The sequence below is a fragment of the Leiobunum rupestre genome, chromosome 8 (genome assembly GCF_980474605.1).
Source record: "Leiobunum rupestre chromosome 8, qqLeiRupe1.1.hap1, whole genome shotgun sequence".
Taxonomy (NCBI): domain Eukaryota; kingdom Metazoa; phylum Arthropoda; class Arachnida; order Opiliones; family Sclerosomatidae; genus Leiobunum; species Leiobunum rupestre.
The window spans coordinates 19,381,010-19,402,097 of record NC_143391.1 but is presented as its reverse complement, the minus strand read 5'-3'; the positions used below and the strand labels follow the sequence as shown (position 1 = coordinate 19,402,097).

Genomic DNA, 21,088 nt, shown 5'->3' with positions numbered 1-21,088 from the left:
GTAACCTTTAAAAGGTATAATCCGAGGTGCTCTTGGGCCCAATCTTGCCATTGTTATTACGGCCGAGTAAAATATCGGGTATAAAATAAAGAGGGACCACGCCCAAAATGGCACATATCAATCAAGTTTATAAACGGGAGATGCCTAATAGACAGTCGGAACTATGGTACGCGTTCACCCTTTTAATAATAATTTTTTTTTAAAAAAAGGTCGCGTCAAGGCGAAACCCGCCAGGCGAGATCGGAGGAAAACATAATTGAGCGAATTCCGATGGGATGAGATTAGAGACAGTGGAACGAGGGAGAGAAGAAGGCAAATCGTGTGGGCGCTATTTCTGTCAGAGACAATTTACTCAAATCTCGCGAGCTCTACGTTTTGATCTCTCGGTTCTCGTAAGTCATTCATTCAGTCGTTCAGATAGCGAACGAAGGTAAGGGCCAAATAATTCGCCAAGGGCAGCTGGACGGGGGGGATCCAGCCTCTTACTCCGATCGTGTCGGTGGGAAAGGCGCAAACGCCCTCGCAACGTGATCGATACTTCACCAGACAAGCTTATACTTGTCCAACCTGCCTAAATCCACTATAACTACACGCGTGACTGTATAGACCCAGGATATAATACGCTTTTCCCATTTCCAGTCCGCTTATTAATGATGGCGGGGTGTCCGCGCACCCCCGAACTACGCGTGTTGGAAGAGGGTACTCGTGATGTTGGGACACCTGCCACGTTATTTATATCGAATGGGTACGTATTATTTAAATACGGCTAGATGGTGGGAGGGGTTTCGGGGGGAGTGCCAGAAGGGTACTAGCTTAGGTGTGTTTGGTCTTTTATGACCCGGATTATAGTAGTTATCGCGTGACAGCTACGCGGGTTATTTTCAATTTAAAGCATCGCCCTTGAAACGTCACCTGCCCGTTATATTACGTAAAAGATAACTCGGTTTATGGAGTAGACCTATTTTCCAGCTTGAAAGCTATCAGCGGGAAAACAAAGCGAAAAAAGGTTGAAGGGCATTTCAAAGTTATCCAGTGTCGTTTACAACGAAGTTGTCAGCCGTATAGGGCAGCTATCAAAAGCGAGTACTTTTTATCGCCAAGTGTTTCTCGGGCTCGAAATTGGCAACGATTTAGCAGGCGCGTTCTAAGTGGGAACCGAGTGAACGTCAGCTTAAACATTAACAAGAGGGACTTTATTTTTACCTTGATATCTAGATGGGCAATGTTACGTTCGTGCAAGTACGAGAGGCCTTCCAGTATTTGGCGCATCAACCGAATGACGTCCGACTCGCAAATTGACACTTCGTCGTCTATCAGTCGTTGCAACTCCCCGCCGGAAACGCTACAAAGAAATTCGGGAAAAAAATTTACATTATTCGAAAAACAACCAAAACATTTCCTACCATTAAAAACAGTATATCCATCATTAAAAATGAGACAAATATCTCGCCATAAAAATTAAAAGTCATAATGACGATGGGTCACCGTAACGTGATATCATCAGTATACAATACGCCGTCGAACTAATAAGTTATTCCTCCCACGTCCGCTTTAATTCGGGCTAATCGCATTCAAACGTCGAAGCACGCATTTTCTCGATACCTTTAAATTGCGGGGAGCAGCTTAGTATATTAGCTTGACCGGGAAATCTAAAACTAGTTTGAAAAACAAGCGGCTCAGGCACAGCGCTGCCAGCCATCGCTATGAAGTCGATAAGGCCCCTAAATTAGACTCTTCATTAGTATTAAAGCGAATTAGTATAAAGAAAAATTATTTCGTTTTACAGGCAAGACCCAAAGCCCCAGATTACAAAGTTTCAATATTTTGAATAGGGCCGATTTTAAAAACACGTTCCCGCGGAATAGTTTCGGTATTTGGCCCGGGGATACCTTCATAATGTTATATATAAAGATAAAGTAAAAAAACCAAACCCATATAGCCGAGTCATCCCGTCAGATTTTACCCTTTTATTTTTTAATTTTATATATTTTTTTATTTTGGTCGGACAGAGATCCGCAGCTCCATTAAGTTGGCCCCCCCTCTCTACAATTTTAAAAACTTTCATTTGCGATCGAATGCGACCTCGATGCGACGTTATGCGAAACTAAAAAAAAAAGATGCGACATAATTGTTAAGTTGGAATAATTAAAACAAAAGGGGGGGCTAACTTAATGACAGCCCCCCCACTTTCAACTATCAACCCGGAAACACAACCAATAGAATGCGACCTCAATGCGACGTTATGCGACACCCTTACTTTCGAATGCGACAGCTTATTTAACGAGATAATCGCTATCGTAAGTGGGGGGCTAACTTAACGCGAGCCCCCCCTATAACAGTTGAGGCCTCCAAACACCTTTATTCGATTGCGACCTCAATGCGACGTTATGCGACACCCTTACTTTCGAATGCGACATCTTAGTTAACGAGATAATCGCTTTCGTAAGTGGGGGGGCTAACTTAACGTGAGCCCCCCCTATAACAGTTGAGGCCTCCAAACACCTTTATTCGATTGCGACCTCAATGCGACGTTATGCGACACCCTTACTTTCGAATGCGACATCTTATTTAACGAGATAATCGCTTTCGTAAGTGGGGGGGCTAACTTAACGCGAGCCCCCCCCCCTATAACAGTTGAGGCCTCCAAACACCTTTATTCGATTGCGACCTCAATGCGACGTTATGCGACACCCTTACTTTCGAATGCGACATCTTAGTTAACGAGATAATCGCTTTCGTAAGTGCGGGGGCTAACTTAACGTGAGCCCCCCCTATAACAGTTGAGGCCTCCAAACACCTTTATTCGATTGCGACCTCAATGCGACGTTATGCGACACCCTTACTTTCGAATGCGACATCCTTACTTTCGAATGCGACATCTTAGTTAACGAGATAATCACTATCGTAAGTGGGCAGGGCTAACTTAACGCAAATGAATGGGCCGCCATGTTAAATGAATGCAAATGAATGCGACCTCATTTTAAATGAATGCAAATGAATGCGACCTCATGTTAAATGAATGCAAATGAATGCGACCTCATTTTAAATGAATGCAAATGAATGCGACGCCATTTTAAATGAATGCAAATGAATGCGACGCCATTTTAAATGAATGCAAAGTCAATGCGAAGCAATGCGACACCATAATTATCGAAAGAATCACCGCTATTCGAATGCGACAGCCGTGTTAACGAGATAATCGATTGAACCAGATCGATAATCATCAAATATAAATACGGAAACACAGGTCGATTAAGTTGGCCCCCCCTTTTTTGATTTCCCAGAAAATTTCTCTATCAATTTTATGCACCCACAATGCGACAGCAAGTGAAAGAGATGTGACTTAACCATTATCGAGATATAATTAAAATTAAAAGGGGGCTAAATTAACGTCAGCCCCCATAATTTCGTTATTCAACCAGAACAGAATATCATAGCCACTACATGGCAATGCGAAGAAATGCGACAGATATAATTTTGATTGCGAAAAATAGTTTATGAGAAAATTAATAGAGAAAGTGGGGGGGGCTAACTTAACAGTAACCCCCATATTAATTCATAATTTTAATTAACCTTAATATAAAGAGACGTCAATGCGAATTAATGCGACACTATTTTTAACGAATGCGACAAATTAGGTTATGAGATAATAGACAAATGAAAAAGGGGGGCTAATTTAATGGCAGCCCCCCCCCCGAAATATAAAAAATAAGTTCTATAAAAAAAATTAAGTCGTCAACGCGGACCAAAGCGACAACCATTTATCCAAATGCGACATCAATAAAAATAGTTCTTCCTAACCAGATTGTTATGTGACCAATAATAGATAAAAAAGGGGGCTAATTTAATGGCAGCCCCCAAATTTTATATTTATAATTTGTAATTAAAAATAAATTACGTCGTTAACGCCAACCAATGCGACAATCATTTTTCCAAATGCGACATCAATAGAAATAGTTCTTCCTAACCAGATTGGAATATGACCAATAATAGATAAAAAAAGGGGGCTAGTTAAACGGCAGCCCCCAAAATATAATGAAAAATTTAAAAAAAAATAATTTGCGAGTGTAACGCTAATTAACACGACAATCGTTTTTTAAAATGCGACATCCATAGAAAGAGTATTTCCTAACCAGAATTTTTTTTATCAGATTTAGAAAAAAAAACAATCTAAGGAGACGGCAATCAATTTAATGCAACACTGTTTTACACGAATTCAACAAATTAGGTAAAGTAAAAAGCTAATTTATTGGTAGCCTCAGAATATTAAAAATTTAAAAAAAAATTAATTATGTTTTTAACGTGGACTAATGCGACAACACCTTTATTAATTGTGACAATATTTCATACCGGCGAAACTGACTACTAAATGCACTCCATTTATGTTTTAAAAGCGATAGTTTTATTCAAGAAAACTGATAGTAGCGACTGCGTATGATTACGAATCATCTCTTTTTGATAGCGACATCTGGGTGACTGCTTGAGACATAATTTTAATGAATGGGACATCATTTTAAGTGAATGCGACATCAATATAAATGAATGCGACATCAATATATATGAATGCGACCTCATTTAAATGGACTGCGACCTTATTTTAAATTAATGCGACAATTTTAATGTGAAACCTTAAAATTAATGCGACATCAATATAAATGATTCCGACATCAATATAAATGAATTAGACCTCATTTTAAATTAATGTGACCTTATTTTAAATGATTGCGACCTCATTTTAAATGAATGCTACCTCATTTTAAATGAATGCGACCTCATTTCAAATGAATGCGACATTATTGAAATAATTGCAATATAATTAGCATTGAATGCGATATAATTTGAATTGAATGCGATATAATTTTTAAATAATGTGACTTTAATTTAATTGAACGCGGGACCATATTTATGTCATCAAACCGCAATTGTACGACGTAAATAAATTCTATTGAGGGTGTTAAAGATAAGTTTGTCAAATATTAAGAGGAGTGGCGTAGACAAGGGGTTTCTGTGTCCAACGCCCCACCCCTTTTCAGCCAACCTTTTTCTGTTTTATATATCAACTCCTTCTTAACATTGACACTCGTCGACACCTTTGACGTATTTCCGGCTACGTCACAGATAAGGAGCTGTTTTCTATGGATCCTAATGAGTTGAACTTGTCCAATGAACATGAGTTGTAAAGTGCTTTGTTTCAGAGATTTGGGTTCCTAAAAAATTACTTGGAAAACCCAACACAGCCTTAATACTGATAATCGGTATTCTTCCTTAAACCAATTTTGATTTCATAAAGTGATTAGATATTTTTTATCAGTGAAATAAAATACTTTAATATGTGGCAAAAAATCATTATTGTACCTTTAGAAGTAATGTAATTCTGAAGAGGTATTCATGTTTTTTAAAATTAAACGCTCCAAAATAGTTATTTCCGTTTCGATGTCAATTTGAATGGCTATAAAATCACCGCCATTTTGTAATCCCTCAAGTCATTTTGTACCGCCTCCTTGCTAGAGGTCGGCGGAACAAATAAATTAACCGCAACAATTTCAATTAATCATTAAAATTAGTATTATCTGTTTTATACGAATAAACAACGATTTAACATGCACAATTTATAATTTTTTTCGAATATTTCTGAATAATTCTCGGTTATGGATAAATATTAACAATCGTATAATTTCTTATTCAAACGCCGACCTCTACTCCTTGCAGAGACCCTCTCAAAGATCAAATGGTTGTTCATCACAAAATCAAACTAAGACGCTGCAGTCGCTCAGAAGTGAAAATAAGAAAACTATAAAAAATAATTAAAAAACGACCGCTTTATGTTTTTAGCGTGGTTTTCGCTTGACGATTCCCCTGCAATATTACGAGATTATAAAGAACGATCTAAAATAAAATAAAGGATGTTACTTTAAATTTAAATTGGGGCCCAGTTATTAACTGTTAGAAGGCCCAGAAAGTTGATATGGTGAAGCCCCAACCCCCCTGGAAGTTGGGCCAAATTTGTATATAAAAATACTTGAAACATTTTAAAATACTAGCACCACCTCTGGTTGCCCGTTTTTTGTGACAAACAAATTTATTCCGTTAGCCACAATAATGTTGTAACTTTACAATGCCTTTAATTAAATCGCTATTTAAAAAATGAACCAGGCTTAAATGAAAAACTCATTCACATTCATTTAAAATAGGGTCACATTCATTTAAAATGAGGTCGCATTCATTTAAAATGAGGTCGCATTCATATATATTGATGTCGCATTCATTAATATTGATGTCACATTCATTAATATTGATGTCGCATTCATTTATATTGATGTCACATTCATTTATATTGATGTCGCATTCATTTATATTGATGTCGCATTCATTTATATTGATGTCGCATTCACTTAAAATGATGTCCCATTCATTAAAATTATGTCTCAAGCAGTCACCCAGATGTCGCTATCAAAAAGAGATGATTCGTAATCATACGCAGTCGCTACTATCAGTTTTCTTGAATAAAACTATCGCTTTTAAAACATAAATGGAGTGCATTTAGTAGTCAGTTTCGCAGGTATGAAATATTGTCACAATTAATAAAGGTGTTGTCGCATTAGTCCACGTTAAAAACATAATTAATTTTTTTTTAAATTTTTAATATTCTGAGGCTACCAATAAATTAGCTTTTTACTTTACCTAATTTGTTGAATTCGTGTAAAACAGTGTTGCATTAAATTGATCGCCGTCTCCTTAGATTGTTTTTTTTTCTAAATCTGATAAAAAAAATTCTGGTTAGGAAATACTCTTTCTATGGATGTCGCATTTGAAAAAACGATTGTCGTGTTAATTAGCGTTACACTCGCAAATTATTTTTTTTTAATTTTTCATTATATTTTGGGGGCTGCCGTTTAACTAGCCCCCTTTTTTTATCTATTATTGGTCATATTCCAATCTGGTTAGGAAGAACTATTTTTATTGATGTCGCATTTGGATAAATGGTTGTCGCTTTGGTCCGCGTTGACGACTTCATTTTTTTTATAGAACTTATTTTTTATATTTCGGGGGGGGGGGGCTGCCATTAAATTAGCCCCCTTTTTTCATTTGTCTATTATCTCATAACCTAATTTGTCGCATTCGTTAAAAATAGTGTCGCATTAATTCGCATTGACGTCTCTTTATATTAAGGTTAATTAAAATTATGAATTAATATGGGGGGTTACTGTTAAGTTAGCCACCCCCCCCCCACTTTCTCTATTAATTTTCTGATAAACTATTTTTCGCAATCAAAATTATATCTGTCGCATTTCTTCGCATTGCCATGTAGTGGCTATGATATTCTGTTCTGGTTGAATAACGAAATTATGGGGGCTGACGTTAATTTAGCCCCCTTTTAATTTTAATTATATCTCGATAATGGTTAAGTCACATCTCTTTCACTTGCTGTCGCATTGTGGGTGCATAAAATTGATAGAGAAATTTTCTGGGAAATCAAAAAAGGGGGGGCCAACTTAATCGACCTGTGTTTCCGTATTTATATTTGATGATTCTCGATCTGGTTCAATCGATTATCTCGTTAACACGGCTGTCGCATTCGAATAGCGGTGATTATTTCGATAATTATGGTGTCGCATTGCTTCGCATTGACTTTGCATTCATTTAAAATGGCGTCGCATTCATTTGCATTCATTTAAAATGGCGTCGCATTCATTTGCATTCATTTAAAATGAGGTCGCATTCATTTGCATTCATTTAACATGAGGTCGCATTCATTTGCATTCATTTAAAATGAGGTCGCATTCATTTGCATTCATTTAACATGGCGGCCCATTCATTTGCGTTAAGTTAGCCCTGCCCACTTACGATAGTGATTATCTCGTTAACTAAGATGTCGCATTCGAAAGTAAGGATGTCGCATTCGAAAGTAAGGGTGTCGCATAACGTCGCATTGAGGTCGCAATCGAATAAAGGTGTTTGGAGGCCTCAACTGTTATAGGGGGGGCTCGCGTTAAGTTAGCCCCCCCACTTACGAAAGCGATTATCTCGTTAACTAAGATGTCGCATTCGAAAGTAAGGGTGTCGCATAACGTCGCATTGAGGTCGCAATCGAATAAAGGTGTTTGGAGGCCTCAACTGTTATAGGGGGGGCTCACGTTAAGTTAGCCCCCCCACTTACGAAAGCGATTATCTCGTTAAATAAGCTGTCGCATTCGAAAGTAAGGGTGTCGCATAACGTCGCATTGAGGTCGCAATCGAATAAAGGTGTTTGGAGGCCTCAACTGTTATAGGGGGGGCTCGCGTTAAGTTAGCCCCCCCACTTACGAAAGCGATTATCTCGTTAACTAAGATGTCGCATTCGAAAGTAAGGGTGTCGCATAACGTCGCATTGAGGTCGCATTCTATTGGTTGTGTTTCCGGGTTGATAGTTGAAAGTGGGGGGGCTGTCCTTAAGTTAGCCCCCCCTTTTGTTTTAATTATTCCAACTTAACAATTATGTCGCATCTTTTTTTTTTAGTTTCGCATAACGTCGCATCGAGGTCGCATTCGATCGCAAATGAAAGTTTTTAAAATTGTAGAGAGGGGGGGCCAACTTAATGGAGCCGAGATCCGCCAAACGGAATAAATTATACGCGAAACGGAACCAATTAAATTTACGCGGGTGATCTAAATCCTAGATTGATGGTCGCGGAAAGGGAGTAAAAAGTACCGTCTATTGTTCGTATCTCCCCTTTCAAGTAGTATTTTTTTCTTTCGCAAATCCTAGATTTACCAATGATAAATAGTTCTAAATTTCTAACTACTATAGTGTAGTGCGGGTGAATAATTTTACATTAGTAGCCTCGGGAAAGCGGCAATTTTTTAGTATTCAAGCGGCTTTCGTACGAAAATGCTTAAAAATCATTTTGATATATGAAGGAGAAATAACAGTGGTCGTAATAAATATGGTTTAAATCGTACGTACGTATCATTACCAGATTAAAGAACGTTAATGATACATCTGCCTATATATTTTTCGGAGTGTTGAAATAAGCGCGAGATAATAGAAGATTGATCATTTCGAGAAAAACACTTTGTTACATTTTATAAGAATAACAATCGTGGCCATCACGCCCTCTCCATATTCTTAGGTAAACAATTAAAAAAAAAACCTAATCGAACTGGGTCAAATCTAAAAAATTAACTGACGGATAATGTAAAAGTCCGCGAACGAAAAACAATGCCTCACGAAAACTTCTGATGTCATCCCGAATACTACTTAAAAAAACTGGTTAAAATTTTAAAACAATAGCGCGCTTTTTCTCGGGTGAAAATCTTGTTCAAAATGCGAAAACAAAAATCCTCGCGCTTTCTATAGGAATTGTTTCACCTATAGCACCTGGTTTACTCCAAGGACGCCCCGCTACTAGACAAAATACTCGATCACAAAGCGCTGATTGGAAAATAATGAGACCGTTTTTACAGTCGTTTTAACAATGGGCCGCTATCCGTTGATGTAAGTTCTACTCTCGCGAGGGTGGTTTCGCTCGCTGATACGGATATCGCTAAACCCACGCCAGGGGCCGTTTTTATTACGCGTTAGAAAGGGTAATTAATGAAATTAAAAGGCTTCAGGAATATCATCAAACGTATTGTAGCCCAAAAAAATGAAGACTAATTAAAAATCGGAAAAAGGTTACGAGGTCATTATAAACGATTCCTTGAAAAAATTCGGCATTACATCAAATTATTACCAAACTAGTTTTAGAAATTACACACAGTGTGGTTTACGATTCTTATATACGTATATCGGGTTAATGAGAAATACTCGATCGAATAAAGGGCCTCTTTCTCGGAGAAGAAACAATTAAGAAATTTATTTCGTTTGGAAAAAGAAACCAGTTTGTATTATCAATATGCCAATAGGTTTCGCGGATTTCAACGGGAGTCAATGGGTCGTACAAAAACATTACTTATATTTTTCAATGATGAGACTGGATTTTTTTGTCAAGCACTGGGATACTGGCATTAGTGAGGGATTGAAAGTGAAATATGTAAATATATACCAAAAGGAAGAGGCGTTTTGACGAATAATTGAAGCGTGAAGAAATTCCTACAAAATATTCCACGACGGATGGGGGGGAAAGCTCCTATATTTTCCCCACAACAGAGCGAAAGACTCAATTATAATAAATGGAAATATTCATAAATGGAAGAAATCCTTCCGTCGCAATAGAGGTTTTACGCAAGTTTTGTTTCCTGTCTAACTGGGAAATAGATCCTCTATAACCAACGCTTTTCGCTGATAAATATTTACGCCGTTCACTCGAGAGATAAGGCGTTTTTTAATATTAAAATAAAAAAACACGTGATTTCCAAGGTCAGCAATGTCACGATAGTTTCATCAATAATTGTTTAAGCAAGAAAAAATACCTTAAATCCGTCACGTGATGTTCGAGAAAGAAAATTCGTAAAAAAATTTACAAAAGAGGGTTAAAAGTTTAAGCTCGAACTTTAAAGAATCGAAACGGAAGAAAAAAAATGTATTTAATATCGAGCAGATCTTATAAAAGAGGCGGTCGGGGAGGTATAAAATTACTAATACGTCACGACACGGGATAACCCCCCGCATCTTCCCATCACGATATAACATCGGCATCGTGACTAATCGAGGACTTAAAGCCTTTTTTCTCAATATTTAATAATAAAAAATAGCCGGTATCTTTGAAATTACGGCTTAAAGGGGAGACGCCTCGTACATCGCTATAGATAGGGATCGAAAAAAGCAAGATCATCTAAATTAAAACGGATCCCCTTTCGCGATTTTTGGGGAGACAGACATCCGGCCCCGCGAATGACCCCCCGAGCGGAAGTTATTTAGCCTCGGGTGGCGGTCAACCGATAGAGAACGTCTCCCCCAAAAAGCGCCCATCTTGACTGCAGACCATAATTTCTTCGTGTTTTGAATGAAGAGAACGGCGAAATATTGCGGAACGCGCCAGTTGGCGAGTGCGCATCCTTGGACCCCGTCGGCGGCGGCCTCGTAAATAAGGAGACTGAAAGCCAAAACACTTCACGCTCGTGGCATCTTCCAGCTGTTGGTCGTTTACTAAAAATTCGTATAAAGATTTCGATATCTACAAGGCGCCCCATCCCAGTCTAACCTTACGTGGTAGTTCCGTTAAAGTTAGGTTTGAGTGCGGAATGTCCAATCTCGAAGCGTTAGGTTAAGACGCGATCTCTTTGGAACGGAAACGAAAGGATGGGGTTTGAGAGCTCTTCGTTTAAGCTTCCCCGAACGTCGTAAAATTTAACGACGGTTCAAAGAGCGGCACTCTCTCTCGAGAGCACCCCCGGAAATTTAAGTTTAAATTAAGCAACGACACTGACCTCTAAGCCTATTTTGAAGTCGTTCTCAAACGCGTTTGTAGGCCTAGGTCGTCAGATGGCATCCGCGTCAAAATTCACCCACTGAAACCCATTTTCCAAAGTTACGAAAAACAAATTACAACGCGCGGAATCTTTGAAAAATTGGGCCTCCTTTATAGGTGGTTTTATCTCGGAAGGGAGTTGAAAAGTAATTACTTAATACGTTCCCGATTGCGTCGTTCGTATAATAACGGCGACCCGAGCGAGTCCTACGATTTATTTTGCAAATAATTAATAACATTACGAGAGGTTCCCGCGGCGCGTCGGAACTTAAATCGGGAGGAGAAGGGAAAGCCTACGTTTCACACCATCTCGGAAGAAAGAGGCCCCCTTGACTCATCTTTCGGCACCTTCTTACAAACAAACCCCAAAAAAAAAAAACATTACGTATAGACGAGCTTTCACTGGCGAAGAGAAACAGTGTAGGATCTCAGAAATTAATAGCGAAGCGTGCGGAGAAAAAAGGATAATTTTGGAAATCCAAGGTGGCGAAGGAACTATACATCCATCCATTACTTCGATGCCTTTTTTCCTTTTAATAAAAAGTTACGAAACTTTTGGGAAGTTACGCAAAAATGGAGATGTCAAAGAGATATTTTTTTTATATTTTCGACAGATAAAAGCATCGTGTTTTTGTTAAGGAAAGGGAAAAATGTGACAGAAAAAAATCGAAGGGGATCCCCCCCTTCTTTGTTAAAGGAAATGTATTGGAACGAGACTAGTCATTCCGATCCTACGCGCGAAATAGTTTCGAGAAGCTTTCCCCGCTGAATCGCGGTACCTACGTCAGCGAATTCGTACGTCAGCTTATAAACAACGACTGGTTCGTGAAAAGAAGGGAGCCTCCTTATAAGATTAAACATTTAACCCCATATAAGCTCGGTAACGTAATACAGTTTGGCGAAAAGTGAGAAAAACGTCAGCGTAGGTGATTACGTTCGAGATAAGATTTAGCCCGAATTAGTACGAGGTTTAACAGATTGACCCTCCTCGTATATTAAGAAGCCCTTGGCAACGACAGGCGCGCCACTATGGAAGGCAGTGATCTACTTCCACTATACTTTATAGCGTATGGGTCAAATTCCTCCCTACCATATATTCGCCTAGAGGCAGCTACAAGGCGAATGTACGAGACAGATAATGGAATTTGTAACTGAGTAGAATTAAAAGGATTTCTACAATCTAAATCGCCAACACGTGTTTCCATTAAGGATTTCGCCATATGGCTTCTTATATACGCCCTATATCTCACTCGTTACAGCCACCCGATTTTCTTTATATATCAAAAGGATCAAATCGGGAAACCATCGAGTGCAAAGCGCTTTAATGGCGAAATTGGAGCCGCCGCTACGAGGGACGAAAGGTCGAAGGAATAGAGATCGATTTGTCGTTCGTACGTAATAAAGAAAGCCTTTTAAAAGGACGCCTCGTGACGATATTTCCTTTAATCCCAGATCGCGTCCTTGCCACGTGGACGCTTCGCTTTAGTAAGACGCCGATTAAATCGCTAGGAAAAGCCCACTCGAAGCGGTGGTGTCAAAAGCAGCGTCTTGACGCCGTCGTTGGCGACCTCCAGTCCCGAATTCCCGACACGTTCTCTCCTTTTATTAAGACCGTCGACGTTCGTCTTCGCGAGCGAGCCAATGTCGCCTCCGCCGAAGGACGTTCCTTTTACCAAGTACTCTTAGCGCGGCAATCAAACGCCCACGAATCAAGAAGCGCCAACAATTCGAAACAAATTCTCGCGTTTGCCCAACGACTTAAACCCGCGAACTTTACCTAAGCGCGTTAAACGAACGAGGGGCGTTTACTTCAAACAGTCGTTACGGCGAACAACGAGTTAAGTAGTTGTAAAAGCGACTTACAGTTCCAAGACGAGTATGACCTCCGTGGGTGTTTCGAAGACTTCGTGCAAACGGACAATACGATTCTTGCAATTGGCGGTCAGTTTGAGGACGCATACTTCGTGGAGGATTTCGTGGCGCACGTCCGCCGCTCGACGTCGTTTCCGGATAATTTTGGCGGCGAAATCTTGACCGGAAGCTTTGTGCCGACATCGACGTACCGTGGCGAATTTACCCCTGCGAGAAAAATAAAAGCGCAAACGTTAAAAGAATGAACTCTTCATAAACAACGAGCGACGTATTAGGCCTAAGCCGACACTTACAAATATACCATTTCACGATCACCATTAATCACGTCATAACTCTTATGATTCATCGTCATAGAGCACGTATGGAACCCAGTCAACAACAACCCGCGATTAACAAATTTTACCCAATAAAAAATGTGTAGATTTCTTAAAAGCGAAAGAACCTTTGGCGGTCAATAACGTACCCCAGGTCAGTCCGCAGTTACCGACGAGAGCGGACTGAACCGTGACGCGGTCATTACTTAACGCTATAGCCCAACACACACGTACAAAGGCATCGCGGAGAAAGTCTTTCTACCAAAAAATACACCGACACGAAGCTCCGAATATTACACAGCGGGTGAGACCGCTAATATATTTTTATACATATTTTTTAAGCGAAACCTTGAAAGTTGAAGAAAGAAAAAAAAGCTAAATATGGTTTTTGTCGTGACCACGATCTTTTGCAAAATTCTTTTTCCCAGAGAGTGTGTGGAACAAAACGGATCAAAATCGCGCGCAATTACTACTCGGTAGAGTGAAAAAAATATGGAATCTTCAAAAGGTATAAAGAAATAATCCTTTTGGACATGATATAAAACGAATGGCTTCGGTGAATCTCGGCATCGCTAGGAACGCGGATGTTCCTATATATGAGCATGACGCGAACATTCGCGGGGAGAGAATTATGAAACGTAGAGTTTACCACTTTTGAGCGCCTAGACGCTAATAGACTTTACCGGTTGAGCTTGGCTTGGCACTAACGAAATTCAAAGCAGGGACATAAAATTTCTCGAGAAATAAAAAGCCTGGCGGGTGGTTCCCGAAGAGAAACCACGCCTGAGAAATTTGCAGAGTTATACGCGCGATTTGAAGTCCAGCCATTTGTACGGAGTCATTCAACGTTGAAAAGCTGAGAGATTTTTATTCCCGCCGGCTTTCTCTAACAAATATAGCTCTCATGAAAAAAACTTGTAGAAGCAATTTAATTTTTGTCGAGTATGGGATATTAAAAACTCTGAAACAAAAAACGAATCTTCGTAACATTCGTGGCAATAACAATTTAAAAAAAAAGTACAAGCGGATGCGGCGAAAGATTTACTGTTTCTCGAGTAAATCGAATCGCGTATTTTGTTTACTTCACGGCTGTAGAAGCGTCTGTGGCTATAATAAAGGAACCCGACGCTCCTTCAAGGTCAACATTAAAGGTCAAATTCGGAGTGAATTTCATCGGTTAACCTTCTCACCCGGACCAAGCGCGACCTCAACGTTCCCGACCCTGCTGGGCATTCGCGTGGAGTCTATGTGGATGGAATCCCGCAGACTTGTTCCCAAACATTACGACGGCCCGTGGAACAACAACGGAGGGAGGGAGGAATTAGCTTTAAATTTCGGGGAAAATATAGCGAGTTTCGAAGTAAAAACAATGAAGCCGTTTGTCTTATACAACGAAATGATGGAAAATCATATCGGCAGTTTCATCTTTCGACAAAGAATGGATCCCAAAACAACGGTAAGGTCAGAAGGTGAAAACCAGACTTCGCAAGGTCACGAAAACGCGGTTATAATACGGGTTGAAAGTTGAAACTTACAAATGGTATCCTCACTAAAGGTCATTTAAAAGGTTAACCTGGGAACGCCAGATACGGCGAAACGTCGGAGCGGCCCAAAAAGGATTCCCCGCCGCGTTGTCGAATACGCAACGAAATATAAATGGATGGGAGCCGCTACGGCGTATACTCCGTGACCTTTCTTAACATCAGCGACTTCTCGGATCAAATCTATATTCCAACGGGCCCTCTCAACGCTGGCTGAGGCTCTCCTCCAGAGGTCAAGGTTCCCTTAGTAAAACCCAACCTATAACGCGCTTCTTTCGTGGCTCGTCACGAATATGGAATACAAAATTGAGGCAAGGTGGAATTTCGCTGTCAAAATTAATCATTTTTAGGGAGTAAATGCGAAGTTTAATTGGGATGGTTGGGCGGAAGCCGCTGTCCCTCGGGGACAAAACCCGAGAAACTCCGACCTTCGAGAATCGGGGAGAGCCCATCGACAAAAAACACGTAACTGCTAAAATGTGAATGATTTTACGAGATTTACGCGAGGGTATAGGGTGTTTCGGGCGAACCTCTTGGCCCGTAGTGGTGAAAGAAACGCCAAAACTAGATGGCCTCTCATTCGAGTAGGGAAAATGGATAAGTAAACGTAAATCACGAGAAAGTTCTCGCGCTGTTGAAAAAAGTAACTCTTCGAGGTGGAGATTGCGCGGGGTTCACAGACCCGCCGCCGAGTTTAAACTCCTAATAATAATTCGGACGGAAAAAGTAGCTCCGGGGGCCCATTTTCCTACGCTACTACCACCGAACAGAAACACGTTTCTCGCGAAAACTTCGCCGAGTCGCGGTCGTGTCAGGGAGCTATGGTAAAAACGCGAGAAAGCGCCGTAGCCAATAGAATAGAAGACGCCGAAGAAACGGTTGTTTATGTATTACGTAGAACTATTTCGAGGACGCAAAAAAACCAACAACGCCCGAATTTCTGGTGACAATGGTAGCGAACGATATAAAGCGTGACAAAGGCCCGTGTGAAAGGAACCGGAAAACGAAAGGGAATGGTACATTCGCGCTCATTCGGAACACTTTTTACACGCGCGTTAAATTAAGATTAACCCGCGATGCTGTATATACCGTACGGATGGGGTGAAGACTTCGTCTTTCAAACTTAGTCAGAAGTGTCCCGTTAATAAAAACGTTTTCACCACGGATATATAAATGAACTGAACAAAAAATGCCCGAGAGTTATAATGCCCTTTTTACGTTTATGGTTGAACCCCGATTTCTGGCAACGTCACAAAAGGCCGTTTTCTTTTTTAAATTCTATAAAAGCCGAGAGAGCACGGAAATTCAACTGTAGATCAGTACCAGTAATTTTAAGAGGTTGTCAAATGATCCGGGTCAAATTTGAGGGTTTCTTACTAAAAGCGCTTCATTTACATAAATAATCTGCATATTTGCCTCATTAAGGCACGCGACATTCCGAACCAACTATCATTAGGAAATTTAAACTCACCAGCGAGCCACCCAATTAAGGCGGTTTAATAACGCGGGCTCTCGTCGTCTGTCAGTCAATCGATACCCCGTATCATCAGCGGCATTTAATACGGCCGATTAAAAGCGACTAATTTTAATTACTCTCAATGCCAACAAATTTAGAATCTGGTTGAAAAAACCCGTTCGCCCTCTTTAGCTCGGGGTGAAACGGCGGGATATTTGAAATATTTTATCTTCCTAGAAATAAATGTCATCCGTCTCGCGACAGATAAATATTCCAAGCCCCGAGAATCGACGAATAATGAAGTGCCAATATCGAATTTAAATTTTAAATTTTTCGCGAATAGAATAAACCCGGAGAACGCCGTAAAAAAATGTGGAGATTGGTATATAAGAGTCAAATTCGGTGAAATTTATGAAAACCAGTATACCACAGCGTAATAAATTTGGTAATAGATTCGTCTCTTTCTATACTAAAGTGCTGTTGCAAATGGATATGCGGGTATTATCACGTACAAATATGCAAAAAAAAATTACCCTTCAACCCTAACTCGCGGAGAACGAGTCAAGCTACTGACGAACTTAAAATTTGTTTATCAGGTAGAGTTTACGGTTGTTACTATAGGATCTAGCTAGAAGGTAGAATCTACCCTCCAAATACGCGATGATATATTACCCAAGCAAACAATGCTAGGAACACAACCCAATGTAGACGGCTCGTAGTCGAGTAGTCGCGAGTCGGTAGTCAAATAACCTCTCACGTTTCTCTTTTCGTTGCGGAGAAATCTTTATTCGCGAGCACGTTCTTCAAACTTTATTATTTTAAGTCCCGCTAAATTCCAGACCCAACAGCCATAGAAAGATAAAACCGCCCAACGCTGAACCCCAAAAAAAATATTACACACCAACATACTGAACATACGTATAATTTCTTTTTTTAAAACAGCCATTGTTTCAAACGGAAAATAAATGGCATTTTTGCAAATCGTGATCGTTCCTCGGGCAATTTTTTGCTCCCATAAAGATTAAGAGCGGTACACCTATAAGAACGCGATGTATTACCCCCGATGACCCCTAGTTACGAAGTAAAAAAAAATCAAGGTATCGCGGGCGGATGGACCATTTGGGCGGAAAAGGGAGTTGCGTCAATTTGCGCGCAGTTTTGCGTTGATGGCAGAACGGATTATCCGGATTTCACCGCCAAGTTTGACCATTAATTATTACCAATTTTAAACGCTTCTGTATCGTTCATTACGGAAGATACGTAATGTTTCTTTGCCCACACATTGTAAGAAATTGTTTTAATTTTTGAGTGCTAGACACGTTCTAAGCAAGAGGCCCACAGTTGGGTAACACCGCGTTCGAATTCCTATCCGCTGAAATACATATTCATCAATGAATATTATAGATACCGGCATTTTTTCACGAAACTACGAGCCTAGGAATGAAAAATTGCGCAAAATTAACAAAAGGGAAAACGCAAAGAATGTATCGCCGTACCGCGTCGCTCTGAATGACGAATTTCCTAATAGATTTTTCACTCTACCAACTTATTAGCCATTGTTATGGTTGATATTCTATAAGACAAAAAAAAACAAAGGATGAAGCCGTTTTAAAAAAGTATAATATTTTACGATTATGAAATGCCACTAAAGAAAATCGTTTTCGGAATAATTAACCGCGAGATCTATTGCGCTCAAAAATAATACTTTTGGGCGTTGGGTAAGAATGGTTAGAAATTTACGAGGCCAAAAATGATGACTTATGTTTTTTCAAAGTCTAATACCACAGCTCCCCTATAAGTATAAACTGTCAATTTGATATTAGGTTTACAACCTCCTATCTCCTCCCATTTGCCGCGAAACGAATGAGATCGGGATACCGTAGTTGTTACTATAGGCGACGTCCGCGAGATGAGGTGCCAAAATTATAGTTCGTTCTTAGCCAACTTGTTCCGCCCTAAAGGACCGATTTAAAACCGGAAGGCGTTATATTTTTTATATAGTAGCGAGAAGAGTTAACTCTTTGCGGCCAAAATATAATTCTAATATGATGGGCCGCGCAAAAAATAGGGTGGTGGCCCAAAATGCGAGTCTCTTTACGCGTAGGGAGTGGCTCAAGGGTGGAAATTGATGAATGGACAAGTTTGAATATCCCCGTATAAACTATCGCCGAAAAGGGGTTACGAATTTTTCAAAAAGTTTTTTTACGACGCCAGATGTTAACGGAGTTACTAAACTCTAGTGTAATTTATAGCGCGTAGTCTTAGCAAATTCGCGACGGATCCAAAATTAGTGGCTTGTTTTTAACAGCTGCGGAGTGGAAAAACCCAAAAAACCGCGCGAGAGAATGAAACGATTATGTTAATAAAAGCGTGCCATCTTCTCACGTGCCGCTTTTATTGAGAAAATCTTAATTCGCGACCGAAAACCATCGCTACGCCCCCTTTGGTTCGTCATTAAAAGCTAGATAGGTAATGGCTGAAGCAGACGCTCTAAGTTTTTCCTCATCGTTATTCGTAAATTTGACTTTATAAATGATGATACTTGCATTTCAATATAATATTTGCATCGTTTGCTTATATTTTGATAAGTTTATTTAAGAAAAAACGTTCTTATGACTTTTTGTCTAAAGCAGACGCTAGATCATAGGGGCTACCTCGGAGAAACTAGGGTCGTTACGCCACCTAGACTCGTTTCGGTCTAAGTTTAAGTTTAAAAGTACATTTTATAAATTGTAATTTAATTCTTTTAAAAGGAAATCGTGTATATTCAATGCATTTTTTCTTCCATTATCTTCAGTGGCTAATAAAAATAATAATCTGCTAGGCTAATACCCAAGGCAGTGGACATTCGTTAGTTCCCTAGAGCATCGCCGAACTGAATTCATCGGGCGATGACGACGACCGCCGCGCGTACCTGGTGACAATAAAAAGTTTGCTAAAGAAGAGATAGAACCGCGAAAAAACGCGTAGGCGATTTTTAAATGAACATTTTCTTTTACGCGTAAGAGTCGCCCGGGGCCTAATCACTCGGTCGAAATTTTCGGGGACTTTTCAAAAGACAGCCACATTTTAATTGAGTTTCTTTTTCCAGGAGATAATAGCGTGACTGGGGTTTCTAATAAGCGGTTTCGAGTTAAGATAGTCACCAGCAGCGGCGGCAAACTTAATTTCGCGGGTCGAAACAACTGCAATCGCTGCAAGGGCGAGTTTAACAGATCTACACGGGAGACGTAAAAAAGAAATTAAAATTATTTGATAACATTACCGTCATACGGTAATGCCATAGTACTTTAGTAGAGAGGCGTTTAAGGCACCCTGGAGGCGGGCTGACCTCTCGAACGTGGTCCACACCGTTCGGGAACACGTGAGTCCCGAATACACGTGATGATATACCATTTAAATACGAGAGGGGATTTACGAAAACAAAAAAGTTAATTATAAAAGGGAAAGGGGCTAATTACGCGGGAGGAGGGGGGTATCGTACGGGATTGCGCGACTGACGCCGGGGTCCACACGCAAAGAGAGACAATGTATGGCGCCGTCCGACTTAAATTGTGATGGAATTCCATAGATTTTAAGTCCAAGATGGCGTCACCCGTAACAACACCCCCTCGGTCAGCCTTACGCGTTTCAACCACCCAGAACATTCTCGGGAAGAGGACGAAACAGACTTTACCGAACCTTAGCCTTCGAAGAAAGGCGGCGGGTGACGGGGAAGCCACTAGGGCTAGACTATAACTTGATTCCTATTATAACTCTTCATAACATCTCGCGTCATTTTCGTGAGTAATTGCGGCGCCAACCAGAGAGGACCCAACTTTCTTTTATTCTTATTTTATATTTGGAGAAGGAAAAGGCTCAAATGTTTTAAAGAATGTTATTAAAAAGACCTAAACGCAACTTAGCCCACTATTGCCAAAAATTAAGGGTACAGACGCAAATTTCGTCGCTATAAATTAACCAGAGGGCACGTCACGCGTGTGGTCGCGTCGAGGATATAATTTGCGCACTTATCAGAAATTTATTTTGTTACGCCGAAAGGATATATTATTTGGAAACTTGCTGCATACCCGACAATACGCCATTCAAATTGTATACGGTTCAATTGACATTTCGAAATCGTAAAATGGAATTTAATTTAAAGCGAAAGCATAAAAGACGAATGACAGGGTTGCCACAAAATTTTCAGATTCAAATTCCCTGACTATTCCCTGTTTTCCCTGACCATTTTAAGAGATTTTCCCCGACTTATTAAGGGCAAAATTTTTCTTTTATATTTGAATTTTATCAGAAGTTAATAAATTTGGATGGACTTATATTTCAGTAAAAAGGTTATTGCAATGTTGAAAAAATTAGCCAAACATTCAAGGAAATAAATGATAATCGTGGAATTTGTCATACATCTAGAGTTAAATTACCTTCAAAAAGTGCCCAGATAAAATTAAATTCCCTGAATCTTTACAAATTCTTAAAATTCCCTGACATTTCCCTGAATCTTTACAAATTCTTAAAATT

General features: G+C 39.9%; 1 protein-coding gene across 1 annotated transcript in view; it reads right to left on the bottom strand.

Moving 5' to 3' along the window:
* Drak (Death-associated protein kinase related) overlaps window positions 1-21,088 on the bottom strand; it is a 57,196-nt gene that overhangs the window by 15,529 nt on the left and 20,579 nt on the right. Inside the window, exons 3-4 of the mRNA XM_090156857.1 lie at window positions 13,254-13,469; window positions 1,204-1,342 (exon numbers count right to left, since the gene is read on the bottom strand). Of these exons, the coding sequence (XP_090012983.1) occupies window positions 1,204-1,342; window positions 13,254-13,469 (355 nt within the window). The remainder of the gene's footprint in view (window positions 1-1,203; window positions 1,343-13,253; window positions 13,470-21,088) is intronic.